Raw genomic sequence first — 15,822 nt, forward strand, 5'->3', positions numbered from 1 at the left:
TTACCCTTAAAAATACAAATAACCAAACTTTCAATTTCTGATGATGACAAAATGCACAGAACTGGCTCAGGTTTATTTGGCCACACAACTGTTATTTGCAGACAAACCCAAATCAGGCTGGCTTGTGCTTGGGAGTGTCAGTCTTTCATCAGCAAGTAATGATTTTAAAACAAGGATAGGCTTTTGATGTGATAGCTCTTCACTGCCAATGTTAGAAGATGCCTTGATGGCACAGACATGGTTCACCCTCTTAAAGTGAAGCATGAGCCAATGTACTTTGCAAATTAATCTGAAATATACATTAAGGAGATGAGACAAAATCAGGCTTGGTTCTTCTCACTCCTTTCAAGGTGCCTCCTTTGGCTGTGAGGGACCATGGAACAATTCACCCTTTATTGCTGACCCCTTGCTGGGCTGGAAAATGCCAAAGCAGAGAGGAGGAAAGCTTTGAGCATCCTGTGACCCCACTCCCACTGAGCAGGAAGGTTGGGGTTCAGGCTGCCCCAAAAGGTGCCTGGAGAGCTGTCAGGGAAGCTCCCTGGTGATGGAGCTGTAGTGGTGCCATATTCACACACAATGACCCCCTTTCAGTTTTTACTTATGTAATAGTAAAATAATAATAGGGAGATAATCAGAGATGGGCAAATATAGCTCACTTTGTTTGCTTTCTGGGGAAATCACACTCCAGCAAATTCCTCCAACCCCTGTAGGATTGCCATGTTTCAGCACAGACCTAGAAGGAGCTTCCACTCCAAGGACTCAAAGCAAGAGAGTAAATAAGGTTGAAAGCACACAAAGCCCTTGGGGTCTTCTGGCAGACTGCAGATTTTGCAATGCTGACTGTTGCCTAAGAGCTCCTAAGTTATTCCTTTGGAATAAATGCTGCTTTGTGGAGCTGCCTCCCCTTCCCAATCCCCTTCCACTTTGCCCCAGTTTTAAATATTTACACCCAACATGATGTTGTGCTCACTGCTGCTCTCCTGGTTTGCTCCTGCTGCCACAGACTGATCTGATTTTTCAATAGTCTCAAATAATTTACAATCCTGGTTCTGACAGCCAATTACAGTAACAGGGCCATGACAGTGCCTGCATTTTGCAATTAGCTGAACCCACTAATATCTTCCTAATTGTTGGCCAGCCAGGAGAGCAAGAGCTGCTTCAGGGAGGCTGGAAATGATGTTTGGAGGGTAAGACTCTAACTAGATTAAACTGGCATAGTGTTCCATGCCTAGGTAACTTCAAGCGGTGTTTCTGTACAGATAGGAATGGTCTGATTGGATGTTTTATCCTTTTCCTTAAGGGGAAGACATTTCCTATGTTCTATAAAATGATTATTTTCATGCATTTTTCTCCTCGTTAATCCAGTTAGTTGAAAGTGTTAGAAGTCTATTACAGGCAATAACTAAAAGAAAATAGGGTTTTATCTAGACAGCTGCTCTTACACTGATTTATTTTGTTTTATGTGTTTTTCTAAGATGTTCTCCCAGGACAGCCTCACTCCCAGGAACACAGCCTCACAGTCAGGCTCATTTTTCCCTGACAAGCAGAGAAAGAACTGAGTCCTTGAAATCTCCTGAAGGACCTGGAGAGCAGTTGTACTTGTCTGGCTTGGGTTGCTCTTAATATCAGGCAGGGCAGTGTTTAAAAGAGAATAAACCTGCAGGGCTGCCTCCACTGCAGTGGTTGTAGAGTTGTGTTCAAGGCTGGGCTGGGTGAAGCTCTGAGCAACCTGCTCTAGTGAAAGGTGTCCCTGCCCATGGCAGGGGGTTGGAAAGAGATGATTGCTAAGGTCTTTTTCACCCAAACTGCTCTATGATGATTCTATGATTCTGTGTGCACCATGCCAAAGCAGAGAGCTGGGGAAGGAGCTCCCCCCTCCACCAGCCACAGCCAAAGGTACAGCAGTGTGATTTTTGCAAGGGGGATGGTTGAGTTGTCAGTCTCCAAACAGCTGTATTCACTAGGGGCTGAAATAAAGGGGGTTGGCCCTCTCTTCTCCCTTTGCCCTATCTCCTGGCCCAGCATGCCCAATCCTGCATATTTTGATCCTACCACAGCTGGACCCCACATCTGCCCGATCCCAATACCTGCTCCCTTGGTTTCTCCTCTCTCCTGGGGATGTGTGTTAGTATCTCCAGAGGTCAGGAGCAATTTCTCACTGGCAGCAGCACGTGGCACAGCAGGGTCCTGGTGGAAAATTTTCCCCCAGGTGATACGAGTGACAGCTGACAGGGGTTTCTGGGAGGAAAGCTCGCTCTGGATGTGGGTTCATTGCCGGGGGTCCCTCAGGGTTGCCTGAGCTGTTGTTTCTTGCACACAGTGCACCAAGACGTGCGGGGAGGCGTCGCGGTTCCGCGAGGTGTTCTGCGTGGATGAGAACAAGCAGCTGCAGAGCAGCGGCTACTGCGAGGCCAGCAATCGCCCCCCCGAGGTGGAGAGCTGCGGCCTGCCCCCCTGCGAGTACATCTGGATCACGGGAGAGTGGTCAGAGGTGAGTCCCCCTCCCCCTTGCCTCCCCCAAGCCGTGCTTTCCTCCTCTCAACACTGCCCTTGCTGAGGTAGTGCAACCCCAATCAACAGTAGCAAGGCAGCGCTGTGGGTTTTGATTATTACTTGGTTTATTTCATTGTGCAGTCTCCCTGTTGGATAGAAAGGAGTGGTGCTGTGGAAGGCAACCAGGATATTAAAGACTAAAAGCAGCCTGCTCAGGGTCCTAGCTAATATTATTATCTGGAGGCAATTTTCTTCCAAAGCACAGTGCATTCAGCAGGCACCCTCTTTGGTTTTCTGCTGGTTTATTTCATTTATTTAATTAATTGGTTTTATTCCCATCCACTCCCTGGGGGCTCCAGAGCTGTGAGTTGTGTAAGGGTCCAGATGTGCTTCACGGGGGAGAGGCAAGCCTGGAGGTGACCATGGGGGCACATCCTTCCTCAGTGCTGTCTTTGCAGGGGCAAGGACCCAGAGTGAGGGAAGGCAGGACATTCACCCTCACAGCTGGGAGGCAAGGAAAATAGATGAGTTTTCCTTGCAGCGGGCGCCGCATGCGGGAGGATGCAGGTTAATCTCAGCCTGTTTCCTTCTGCAGCCAGTGAAGGATTACTTTCCAGTTGGAGAAACAGCAGAGGGAAATGACAAGGCAGCTGCTGACACAGCACTGATTAAAAAGAAACAACAAGAAAAGGGGAAAAAGAAAACACGGCAGGACTGAGGGGAAGGAGAGCCAAGCCACCTGAGATAGTGCAAGGAGGGAGAAATGTGGAGATATGAGAATATCTCAGAGAGCCTGGTCTCCTGAGTGGTTTCTTAAGAGAAATATTGAGATGCCTGTCCAGCTGGAGCTCTGGTGCTCCTTGCCCAGGGACTCTCTACCCACCTCAATGCCTGGGAGACCACCTGGGAGCACTCAGGCCCATGAAGACAGAGAGATGAAGAGAGCTTTCAGAGCCAGAGTTTGGCTCTCCCAGGTCCCACTCAGTCCTTTGATGAGGAAAGCAGAAGTGCTGTTTATCCTCTAATTACAATGAATAATTTCTCATTCTTCTAGTTGCTGACAAGTACCTGCAATTCAGGGTCAGCCTTGACCATTTTCTATCTCTCTGTATCCCATGGCAAAAAAACCACCACAAACCAAAACAACTAATAGAGTGATTTCTAAATTCTCATGGATCTTCTGCTCCTTTCTTTGTGCTTGGGAAGAAATAACACATGGCCAGGAGCCAGCCTGGAGCAGGGAGTCTTGGAGCAGCTGTAGATCCAGCCCAGAGAGGAATTGGGTGCTCAAAGACAGCGTCAGGCACCAGCCCCCTTGTAGTAGCCACTTACAGTATTCATGACTGGCTTGAATAGATACCAGTGATCCCTTGAATCAGTTTCCTCTGTTCAAAGCTGACAGGCCTGGTTTCCTCCCCTCCCATTTTGGGCAGCCTTCCTGAAGCTCGTGGTGCTCACCGGTATTTGCTCTGCCCGCAGTGCTCCGTCACGTGCGGGAAGGGATACAGGCAGCGCCTCGTGTCCTGCAGTGAGATTTACACTGGGAAGGACCACTACGAGTACGGGTACCAGAACATGGTCAACTGTCCTGGCACGCAGCCCCCCAACATCCAGCCCTGCTACCTCGGAGAGTGCCCCATCTCGGCCTCCTGGCGCGTCGGCAACTGGGGAAGCGTAAGTTGGGCAAACTTCTTTTTTTGGCCAAAGAGACTGGAACAACCTTTTTTTAAACACAGACCAAAGGTTTGGCAGTGGAATGTGTTAGAGCTGCTTAAATTAATGCATTGAATACTCTGGTGCAGCAGCAGGCCTGGTGTGTGTAGGGCTCCATACTTCAGACTGAACCCTTTCGTATGGGAGAGCCCCAGCGGCTACAAGTAGAGTAATTCATGAAAATTGGGATGTAGCCAATATTTGTGGCCGTGTTGATGGCCATGCTGAATACTTAGTCAGAGAGTAGGGTCATTGCAGAAAACAAGGGTTTGAAAGCCTTGTGCTAAAAGGATTGGTGAGTGACTGCCAACTGCAGTTGATTCCACTTGGCCATGTGTATGAGAAAGACTTGGGAGCCAGCATTAGGCTGAAACATTTGAGTCATTTGAGTCTTAAAACAATTTTTTTCTTGTTTTTTCCTCCCCCTCCTTCTCACAAATGCTGGGACAGGTCAGGGGAAAGAACCTGGCCTTTCTGCTAAAGTTATTTGTGTTGAGTGTCTTCTGGGACCTGAACTACAAGATCAAATTTTAGTTAAGGTGATAACATTTCACTTCTTAGGGCTTCTGACATTCTTTGAAATGTGATGTTTCACCCATAAACTTGATTTATTAACCTAGCTGATACATTTGTAGGAATTTGTCAAACCTTTACAAGGCAATGAGTGTCAAGCCAAGTAAAATGTAGTAGATGTCACAGTAACTGGCAAAGCCATTTGAAACCTAAGTTCCTCCTGCCCCATAGGAAGCTTCAGATCCTCCCTGTGAGTCAGCACAGAGGAGTTATAGCAAAGAGCTCAACTTCAATTAATTGGTATTTTCCCTCAGAATTTAAGTGCAAAATACCCAACTCATTAATCCAACTTCACTGCAAAGAGTATTCATTTCAGAGAACAAGACCTTTCTCCTCACTTTGGGCTGCTGAATGTCCCAGTCACCACCAAGTGCCATGACCCTTGTCAGCTGTGATTTTGAAAGGGATTTAATGTAAAATGCCATCCACTCTGATGGACAGAGAGAGTCCTACTCAGTGCTTCAGCTAAATTTTATGGAACTGGACCTGATAAAGAGTAAATGCCAAGCTGTGAATACCATGAGCCATTGAAGACCATTTCTTCATGGTGTGTTCCTTTAGAATAATAATTTCTAAATGGGTGAGCAACTTCATTTTCTTTATAGCCTAACCTGGTAGCTGTAGAAAGAGCTGATTTTCATTTCTCAAGTACTTGAAAGAACAAGTTGTGGATGCAGGAGCAAGGTCCTCCCACAGCCCAGACTCAGTAGCTGGATGCTCTGCTGCTTGGTAGCTCCAGTAACTTGTGCAATTTCAGCCTTAGGCTTGCCCTTCATCTGGGTGGTTTGAGGATGACCCAGTGTTTGCACAGATGAAGCCATTTTCCCAGCAGGTGAGGGGAGAGAAGATTTTGGGGCTCCTTTTTTTTTTTTTTTTTTTTTTTTTGGTGCAATTTGCATAGAAAACAACAATCTTCCTAATGTGAAAAATAATCAATTTCACTTGAGCACATGGTTCTCTTTAACCAACTGCCTCATCCAGCAAAGTGTGCAAACACTGAGCAAAGTATGGTATTCTTGAAGTAATCAATGATAATAAGGAAGGGATTAATTACCAAAGGGACTACTCATTTGATTAAAATTAAGCCTGTGTTTGAACACTTCACAGGATTGAAGTCTATGCTGCTGTCTCTTGATACAAGGGAAACCATCTGTCCCTGTTCTTTCTTCTGGAGCCCATAAACCCTTGAGATAAACCAGGAATCTCTGTCTTCTGTCCCACAGTGCTCTGTCACCTGTGGAGTTGGGGTCATGCATCGCTCAGTGCAGTGCTTGACCAACGACGACCAAGTCAGCAGCTTGTGCCATGTGGACCTAAAACCTGAAGAGAGGAGGACATGCCACAATGTCCATGACTGTAAGTCTGCAGATTTACACCTTCTTTTGCCTTTCTCACGGCTTCAGCATCTTTTCCCCTCAAACTCCTAGAGATCTGCAGTATTTCCAAGCATTGGGAGCCATCCAAGTAAGCACTAAGACACTTCAGGGAAACCTGTTAAAAATAAAAAAGATGTTTTGATGGTTTGGAAGCCTCAGAGTGTTCCAAAATAAATTTTGATGTGTTGTTGTTCAGTTACTGCAAGTATTTCTGTTTTGTTTCAGGTGACTTACCAAGGAGTTGCAAAGACGTTAAAAATCTCGAAGGTGTCACTGAAGATGGTGAATATTTCCTGCAAGTCAAAGGAAAGACATTAAAGGTGCATTTCAGCAACAGAATGATAGTTAATGGGTTTTCTGAAGGTTCAAGAGGAGCCTGCCTGTGGTGTTCACTTCCACTCTTGGATTTTCTGCCTTTGGTTGTCTCAGTGATGCCTTTGCACATGACACAATTCTGGCTTGTCTCTCTCAGGTGTATTGCTCTGGGATGCAGACTGACAGCCCAAAGGAGTATGTGACCCTTGTAAATGGTGATGCAGAGAATTTTTCAGAAGTGTATGGATACAGGTAAGAAATCCTGTAATCATGAACTTTACAGTGTTTTTGTTTTCCATGGCAATATTTCCTGGTCATGAGTAGAAAGGGTTTTCTTTTGATTTAGATTGCATAACCCAACCGAGTGTCCGTATAACGGGAGCAGACGAGAAGACTGCCAGTGTAGGAAAGATTACACAGCAGCTGGGTTTTCCACCTTCAGCAAAGTAAGGCTGGACCTGAACACTATGCAAATAATAAGTGAGTAAAAACAGGGCCTTGCCATTAAAAAATGTTTATTTTACACAAATATAACTGTAACAAGCAAGCAGTAGTACTCTAGTGAGCAATATTCTTGAAAATTCCTGTTAAAAGCTGCTTTTAGACTTGGTCTCCTGTTTGCTGCTTTACACTTGGAGACTGCAACTTGAGTACACCAGAGATGCTCGTGTTATTTCTCTGTAAAACAGGAAAATACTAAGGCAATTGCTGGTGTATCTGCTCTGCAGAATGAGTATTTGCGTGCTCCCAGCAGCCCAGTGCATTTTGTGAAGGATTTTATTTTATTTGGTCCCCTCTTTTCAGAATGGACTCAGACACAAAGCCTGACCAGGGAGGAGCTGCCCCACTCCCCCACCCTCTCCATTTTACTCAGAGAGGTGTCAGGAGATCCCAGTGCAGGGGTCTCCACTGGGATGGGGATGCTATTCCCAGTGGCCAGGGCAGAGAAGTCCCTCAGCAGAGCCAGACCACAGGGAAGTAACTTGTGTTGAGGGCTGGGGACATGGATTTGCAACGGAGAAAGAGAATATAGCTGTGCAATAAGAGTAACACACTGTCTCTTTTGTCATTCCTGTGAGCTGGGAGCCCATCCCATCACCAGAGACCCTGTAGCATTCCATGGGGTTATGGTTTCAGTCCCCTGACTCCACTGCTATCAGTTTTCAGCAAGTGTTTTAAAAATACAACATATTGTTGCGAGTTCATTCAGTAAATAGCTAAGTGGTTTTTTAGCAAATCGAAACCCTTCCCTGTAAAATGACTCCTTATCTGATAAGTGGGTTTTATCACTTAATTTTCAAGACCTCCCAGTCTATCAATCTGTAAAAAGCAACTAATAATCTGTAAAAGCTTCTAGGTAAAGATCTCAAAGGAACCACCCTCTGGGAATTTGATACTAGCTCCCTTTGAATTTCAAAAGGAGCTGGGCACCTACCTCTGTCAGGCAGGAGCTATCTCACATCCCCATCTAAATGAGTCTCAGTTACTTCAGATCCTTCCAGAGCAAAATACTCCAATTCCCTTTGAAAACCCGACCCCTGGGCTGGGGCAGCCAGGAGAGCAGAGATGTTGTTTGCTTTTGTTTAAAAGAGCGATTTAGAAGGTGCTGTAGCCTTTTTGAAAGTGGGGAATTGTTTGATAGCGAAATAAACCCCAAGTTAAGGGTTCGAGTTTTGTTGTTATTTATACTTTGTTCCTAAATCACCAACAGATTTGAACTGAGTGTAAATACTGAGTGTAAATGTCCTGCTAAATTCAGTGCTCACGTTCTGGGAATCACATGTGGAATGAATCAGGATATTTAATATTAAATATAGTAATCTTGGTATAATAAAATTGTAGTAGTCTTGACGTCCTGCATTAATGTGGGAAGCTAGCTTTGGTGAATTTAAACATTAGCAAAGAGCATGTTTACATTTATTTTGTCTCTCTCCCTGCATCTTTCTTTCCATGTTATTCACCAACTCATCTCCACAGCAACTGATTTACAGTTTGCACAGACACATGATGGACGACCTGTTCCTTATGCCACTGCTGGGGACTGCTACAGTGCTGCCAAATGCCCGCAGGTATTTGACAAGAGCATGTAACAGGAATTGGTGCCATTTGTTATGTTCAAGCCCTCTATTAATTACTGCTGATGCAGCAGCCCAGCTTCAGTGAGTGGCACGTTCTTATCTCAGCGATCTGAAACTTTTCCCTTTGTGAAGAGGGAGAAAGTGATGAAGAAAGTTCCTTTTGTGAACAGGAAGAAAGTAGTTTCCATTTTCCATGTTATCAGGCCAGTGGCTGCCTAGTTCCCTAAGGCCCCAGTAAAGGAAAAGAGGAAGAAGAAAGAGGCTGTGGGGAGAGAACTGGATTTTGCCTGCATAGTTGAAGACAAGGGGATCAGTCCATGACAGGACTTGGTGGAAATGCTGGGCAGAGAGAGCAGCAGGGAGTAGATGCTTTTTGAAAGTCTGTAGGAGACAATTAACACTGTGTTAGGGATGGCTTGCTGCATGTCCCCAGCACACCTACCTTTTGTGGGGCTGGGGATGGTGAGTGATCTGTTTGGATAGTCCGAGGTATGGGGTGGGCATTACTGGCAAAGGGCATTAACAGGGAGTTGCAGCAGCAGACAGCAGAGGGCAAATCTCTCAAACCTCTCCATCTCCTCCCTCCCTGCTGCAGAGCTGACACTTCCTGCACAGCTCAGCAGCTTAGGGATTGACTCCTTACCTCAGGAGTGCTCATAAATGTTAATATCCATCCATCTGACCCAGACAGTTTGCTCCTCACAGAAAATCAGCATTCCCAAGGCAGCAAGTGCAAGGAGCAAAGCTAACAGCCATCTGGTACTGCACGGCCGTGCTGGGCTGTGGGGCAGCCTGGGGATGTGTCCAAAGGATCCCTCCATGGGTCCAGAAATTGGCAGGACTGGAGTCTGCCATGGGGGTGAGAGGAGGGCTGGGGGCTGAGCACTGGATGCTGGCATAGTCCTTAATTTTCCATCCATCTTTCTCATTTCGAGAAAGGGTGGAATTAAGTGTTTTAAAGAAATTGAAGAGTTTCATTAGTCTGAGAAAAAAAAAAAATTGGAAAATAAGGAAAACAAGGACAAGTGTGCCCTCTCCAGTTGAGGAGGGAGCAGTGAGAGCAGCTGCAGCACATCCCTGAGGCTCCTTCCCATCAGCTGCTGGAGCACGTCAGGCTCTGCAGTTTGCCATGGGAAAGCCAACAATGCCCTCAGCCGGCAGAGAAGAAGCAATGCAAAACCGGGGTAAAGCAGTGAAACCTGGGCGGGAAAGGCAGTTCAAAAACGATCTAAAGCCCCTCCTTCTCTGCAGCCACTAAGGAGAACAAATTCCTAATGAGAGCCATGCTGTGCTTTGTACAATGATCATGATCAGAGCAATGGAAAACAAGGGAAAACTTTGTTTTTGCTGTCAAAATCCTGTAAGAGAAGTGACACCGTGGCTTGCTGGGGGTGTGGAACATGGCATTTTGGGATAACCAGGCTCTGGTTGTTTTTTAGGGTCGCTTCAGCATAGACCTGTACGGGACAGGCCTGTCCCTAATGGGAACAGCCAAGTGGCTCTCACAAGGGAATTACGCGGTGTCGGAAATTCAGAAATCCCCAGTAAGTTGTAACTTTAATTATGGCTGTACCTGCTCATCAGAAGTTTTTAATCACCACATTGTCATTCATGGCAACATCTTCCAATAGAGACTAACAAAAAATGAACATCTGATATTAAAGTGTTGTATGTAATTGTAATGGGGCAAGACCCTCGCGGGATTAGATTGATCAGAGTTATTACAATTAATTAGTGAGCCTGATTAACTGTGAAGCTGAAAGTGCTGAGTGCTGTGGGGCAGACATATCCTTAATCAGTTGCCTGACATGTCCAGCATGGAGTGTGCATCACAAGGCAGGGCAGCAGGAAAGGGACAGGGCTGCAGAGCAGAGTTGGAGCTGCAGGTAGGGTTTGGTCTAGTGCCCTGAGTAGGAATTGTTCCCAACACATGGCTGATAAAGCATGGAGGGTGTGGACCTTCCTGCTGGTCCAGTTTGGGTTTATCTCCTTGGGAAAGTCTCAAGTCACTGTAGTGTTGCAGAGGCACCATCCCCTGTCACTGCCTGTGGCTCTGCTGGCTGGCTGGAGCCTCAGATTAAGCCAGGCAGCCCTTCACAATTACAGCCAAATTTGTACTTGTACTGCTTAATTTGCCTGCCTGTTAACACCTCCTGCAGTCACGGTGTGCCTTCACTCTGTTGCTTCTGTGTCATATTCTGAAATGGTAGAAACCCAGGATTGCTTTTTTGGCTGTTATTTCATGTGAGTCATCCCAATTGCCCCTGTTAAAACTCTCCAAAGGAGCTCACCATAATTTAACAAACAGCAATTGGCAAAACATCCTTTCCTGTACTGCTTTCAGGCTCCCCCTGGCTCTGGGGAGCCTAAGTCGCCTCTGTACTGGTCTCTTATAGAATTAATGCTACAGATCTGACCACACTACAGGTGGAAAAGGACCAGCACAGGTCCTGTATTGTCAGTTCCAGCAGGTGTTTTTCTATCTTCCCTTCTAAAAGGAGAGAAGTCTCCTTTGGGGTTGCAGAAAACATCACAGCTAGCAGAATTAAAACAAACTTTAAGGAACAGAGGTGCTCAAAAATCCTCCATCACCTGATGGCATCTGTCAAGTGCTGTTCCAAGGGTGTAATTTCCTACAGGATCAGAAGAAAGAACGGTGTAGTGAGAAGAGATGATAGCAGCCTGCTGCACTCACAGATCAATAATGTCAAGGGCAGGGTGGAGCTCGTTTAAAAATAAGTGCTTTGTGCAAACTTCTTGTGTCCTTAAGTCCAATTTTCTGGTAATTGAGGGTTGAATTCCCCTCAAGTACTGTCTGTCCATTCTAATGACCAAGAGGAGAAAGACTCTGCAGAGGTGAGATAAGGAAGGCCTGATGGAGGTATTAATCTCCTGACTCAAGCCCAGAGTTACACCCTGCTTGCTGGGCACACCTGGAGACCAGGTCAAGCTCAGGACCACTCCACACTTACCCCTCCTGGCTGTGGGAAGGGGAGAAGAGTTGGCACCTCAGCAAGTGACATCACCTCACCCTATCACTTTCCCTCATCTCTTGTCTCTGGAGCCACTCCAGAACTTTGCCTTCCAAGTGGATGCTTCCTGGTATTGCCTGCAAATACCCTTTCCATGCTCAGGCAGAGTTGAGTAATTGTTTCTGACCCAGAGTGGTTTTGCTCTTGCATGAGCCAAGTTTTCTACTCATTACTGTTATTCACTGTGGGGCAAACTGGAGAAAGCAGATACCCTTGAGATACCCTCCAAATGGCCTTCTCCTTGGCCAGCTTTCAATTTAATAAATCAAAACAACCCTTTCCTATTTGTGTCCATCATCTGACCTGCTAGCACTAAAGAGAATTACATTTGTGTACATTTGAATACAGCAGTGATTTCATAGATTGATTTTGGCATCCTTTGTTTTCTTAAACACCCTAAAAATCATGGCTTGAGTAACCCAGATCTGGCCCTTCTGCAGCATGGAATTCATGAGCTCTTAATGAGCTGTTATTTCTGATTTTGCCTGCAGGATGGTACCAAAGTAGTAGGAAGATGTGGTGGTTACTGTGGGAAGTGCACTCCATCATCTGGAACAGGCCTCGACATTCAGGTGTTATAGCAGTGGTGAGTTCTCAGCTGCTTCTGCATGAAGGAAAATCCAAAATGCCCTGAAGGAACAGATCAGACCATGATTGCAAAAAGACATGGAGTGCATTGGTGACAGCCACCCACCCCACACAGCATCCCTGTGGGATCCCCTCTCCCCAGTAACCCTTGTGGATACAGCACTGTCACCTGGAAACACCTCCCCACCTTACTGGCACCCACCTTTGCTCTGCTCTTGTGCCAGTTTCTCTGGTGACATGTTCCAGAGGCCAGGATGACTCTAAATGTGCACCTTTTCTGTGTTTTCCAGGTTCTCTGCGAGCAGCCAACAAAGATGAGGGATGGATGAAGGATAGTGATGCAATACCTCTGCCTTCCACTTTTATATCTGTGTATATGTGTATATAGATTGCATATTCCTAATGTACAGTATAATATTTATGTTTGGGATTATTTATTTTGATTTAATATTTTTGTACGTAAAATCATTATATTAAGGCTGCTTTTCCTATTTTTATTTTTTATTGATAAATCCTGCAGTCAAGCCACTGCATTTTGCATACTCTACATTATATGTAGCATTATGACAAGTGATACTTAATTGTCACTGTATTCAGTTGTTTACTTTCAGTCAGTAATTTTCCTTCAGTTATGGGCTGCTTTGGCCCTCCACGGTGCTACACAATCTGCATAGGGGTATTTTTGGCATTTCAATCTGTCTTTATGCAAGGAAATTAGACAAGATGTGCTTAAATTTTTATTTTTAGGGATTAGACTGACAGCACTCAAGGAAAACATGACAATGAATACTGTGCTAGTTGCATTAGCAATCTTTATCTTTTAGGTATATTTTGAATTTCACATGACCTCTGTGGCCAGTGCTGGAAGCACTGGTTTGGTGCTAACATGATATTTATTAATGCTCTGTACTTTTAGTTAATCCAGTGCCTTTATCATTGAAGAAGTGGATAAAGGAGAAAAATTGTCTGGCAATTCAAATCAATCAAGATCTATCCCAGGTTTAGGAAAATTCCTGCAGATGGATCTTCAGCTCAAGCCCCATTTTTTTCAGGGTTCTGAAGTGAACTCACTTTTTTAAAAACATGTATCTTTGTCTCCTAATTGCATGTGCCACTGTGCTTCCTGACTCCATCTGGAAGCGGGGTATTAACTCATCCCAGACAGGCTGATCAGGCCATATGTTTCCCTGGGCTGTGTTCTCAGAAGAGACGTAGTTTCTTACAGACTTTGTTACAAAATCCTAGCATGAAGATGAAAGCATCCCTCTGGTGTTCCCTCCCCATGGGGCTGGTGAGGACCGTGGGGACAGCACGCCCAGGGATGGGGACAGCACACCCAGGGATTGGGGACAGCACGCCCAGAGATGGGGACAGCACGCCCAGCCAAGCCACCCCTTCTCTTGGCCAGGGTACTCCCCTGCAGGCACTTACAGCATTTCCCCAGCTTCCTACTCACTCCCAGACCATCTGCAAAGGGAGGCTTTGCTGCCTCCTTTCAGCAAGATCACTCTGTACCTACAGATGATTCTGCCCCCCCTTCAAAAGCAAGCTGCTGTACGCCCACTCTTGTGTTGCTTCGGATCTTCCTGGTAAGGCATCTGTGCTCCTTGCCTCTCCTCGTTCCCATGTGCAGCCAGACATTTGCTGTTGGCTTTTTTTTAATCAAACTGAGGAGCCATGTCCCTTAGGTGTGGTGGCTCCTGCCTGTACGTAGCCCTCTGCCTGTGGCACGCCACGCTTTCACAGAGCTTCCTAGCACACTGAACGGGGGTGATGTGACCAGGTTATTGTTGTAGTCTGTGACTATGTCCCTTATCTCTTTCTCCACAACTTTACTTAGTGATAAGAAGGTGCTGCCCTTTCACCTTATATGTCGAGGCAGCCAGGAGCACAAAGTACAAGGAAAGGAAGCTTTTCAGCACAAAATTACCAGCAGTTTGGAAAACCAAAGAGGCTTATCTGCTACTCCAGATAACTCTTTCCATTTTGGATGCAAGCAGTTACCAAACACAACCTCTGTGAGTCTTTTACAGAGCTCCCCAAAGGATGTGTAATCAGTGTGTTACAAAACACTTGGATCAATGGTGATAAACGATCTGATCCCTGGATTCATAACCTGTGTGTGCCAGGCTGCGTTCAGCCTTTGGAGTGAAACTGTCAGCCTGACAATGAGGGATTGACACATTCCTGTCAGCTGGGAGACATCTCACAGGCGAGCAGGGCTGTGGTGCAGCCCGGCAGCTGGAGAACTGGTGAAGGAAGGAGGAAAAAGGGAAAGAGAAAGAGAAAAAAGGGAAAGGGGAAAGGAGTAATAATGGAATAGTGATTTTCTAATGATAATTGCTTATGTATAAATTCTGTAGGGAAAAAGGGAAAATTGCACTATGAACTTCAGAAAGAAATAGTGGTGCTTTGTCACTGTAAGTGAAGTGAAGTGAATGGCTATTTATAAAAAGAAATACTATTTTGACCCATACAAATTAATTTCTACCATATCGTTTCAGGGCAGCTATTAACAGAGCTAGCAGAACCTAAAAAAATACAAAATAAACTATAAGGGAAAAAAAGACAGCACTGATCCTGACATTCCTTAATGGTCATCATTAAATAGAGCAGATTTTGACATTTCTTGTTCAGGAAAGAACTCTGGGTTTTGTAAATCAATGCCATTATTTTTCTACAAACTGGGGTATTTTTTTGCAAGCACTTTCCTGTACAATGTTTCCTTTCTTTCTGCTTACACTCAAAAGGAAATGAGAATACCTGTATGACATGTCTGTATGGTCTTGCTGCATTTGCCATCGTATTTCAATACCTGTGTCCTACAATAGAGGCAAAATACTTTGTACACAAGGGAATAATACATTTAATGTTAAACATTCTTATCTGTGCTGGTGTTTCTTTCCAAGGTGTGGTGGGTTTGATTATTCCATGCAAAAGGAACGAGGGATGGGAAGAATGTTGCTTATATGGAGCCCTGCCCCAAACCTATGTTAGAGTCTGTGGACCAGGGATCCCCTTGGAGAATGGCTGTGACCACCCACTCATGTCCTGCTGGTTGAGGCTGATGCTCCCAAATTTCTGTCTAGAGAGGACTGCTCCAAGGTGCATAAAATACACAAGCACATCTCAGAGATGTCCCGTGCATTGTTCAGACATATATGGTGACTGGCTGGTGCTGCCTTTAATGACCAGGGATATTCTTTGACATGACATATAAGGAAGAGAAGCAGTTAATTTTAAAATGTTTCTGAAGGATGAGCTGGGATATTGGGCCTGGTCCACACCACTTCTAGTGTTATGGAAAGAAATATGCAAAACAAAAAAATCAACTTTCCTAAATTGGATAGTATCAAATATACAGGAAAATTCAGGCAGGAGAAATTTGGTTTAAAAGGAAGGAAGTGTAGGGACTGCCTCCCAGGATGGCAGTCAAGTGTTGAAGTGCAAGCACTGTTACATCACCACTGCCCCAGATACTGCGGGTAAGAGTGAAGTTGCAATTTCTGTCTTCCTTTATATGTTTCTCATGCTTTGTCTCAGAAAATGCTGCAGATCTCTTAGTGCTGGCAGGTCCAGCCTTTTCCAGCTTCTATTTTTTCAAAGGAGAGAGGATTCCTCCCTTGTGCTGTCTGGAACACTGTCAGATGCAGA

The 15,822-nt window shown here is 45.3% G+C and overlaps 1 protein-coding gene across 9 annotated transcripts in view; it reads left to right on the plus strand.

Annotated features, from left to right (window-relative positions):
* The window catches only part of ADAMTS9 (ADAM metallopeptidase with thrombospondin type 1 motif 9), a 79,383-nt gene extending 64,333 nt beyond the window's left edge, over positions 1 to 15,050 (plus strand). For 5 of the 9 annotated variants that reach the window (XM_085590050.1, XM_085590049.1, XM_085590051.1 and 2 more), the window contains 10 exons: positions 2,321 to 2,491; positions 3,973 to 4,167; positions 6,003 to 6,135; positions 6,381 to 6,475; positions 6,628 to 6,722; positions 6,817 to 6,950; positions 8,448 to 8,539; positions 9,988 to 10,092; positions 12,072 to 12,166; positions 12,459 to 15,050. In XM_085590050.1, the coding sequence (XP_085446176.1) occupies positions 2,321 to 2,491; positions 3,973 to 4,167; positions 6,003 to 6,135; positions 6,381 to 6,475; positions 6,628 to 6,722; positions 6,817 to 6,950; positions 8,448 to 8,539; positions 9,988 to 10,092; positions 12,072 to 12,161 (1,110 nt within the window). In that variant the 3' untranslated portion in view covers positions 12,162 to 12,166; positions 12,459 to 15,050. Of the gene's footprint in view, positions 1 to 2,320; positions 2,492 to 3,972; positions 4,168 to 6,002; positions 6,136 to 6,380; positions 6,476 to 6,627; positions 6,723 to 6,794; positions 6,951 to 8,447; positions 10,179 to 12,071; positions 12,167 to 12,458 lie in introns of those variants that run through there. The other 4 variants (XR_014958050.1, XR_014958049.1, XM_085590048.1 and 1 more) reach the window with 4 other exon arrangements.
* The last annotated feature ends 772 nt before the right edge of the window (positions 15,051 to 15,822 follow it).

The sequence above is a fragment of the Lonchura striata genome, chromosome 12, assembly GCF_050655825.1.
Source record: "Lonchura striata isolate lonStrDom1 chromosome 12, ASM5065582v1, whole genome shotgun sequence".
In the NCBI taxonomy this organism is placed as follows: Eukaryota; Metazoa; Chordata; class Aves; order Passeriformes; family Estrildidae; genus Lonchura; species Lonchura striata.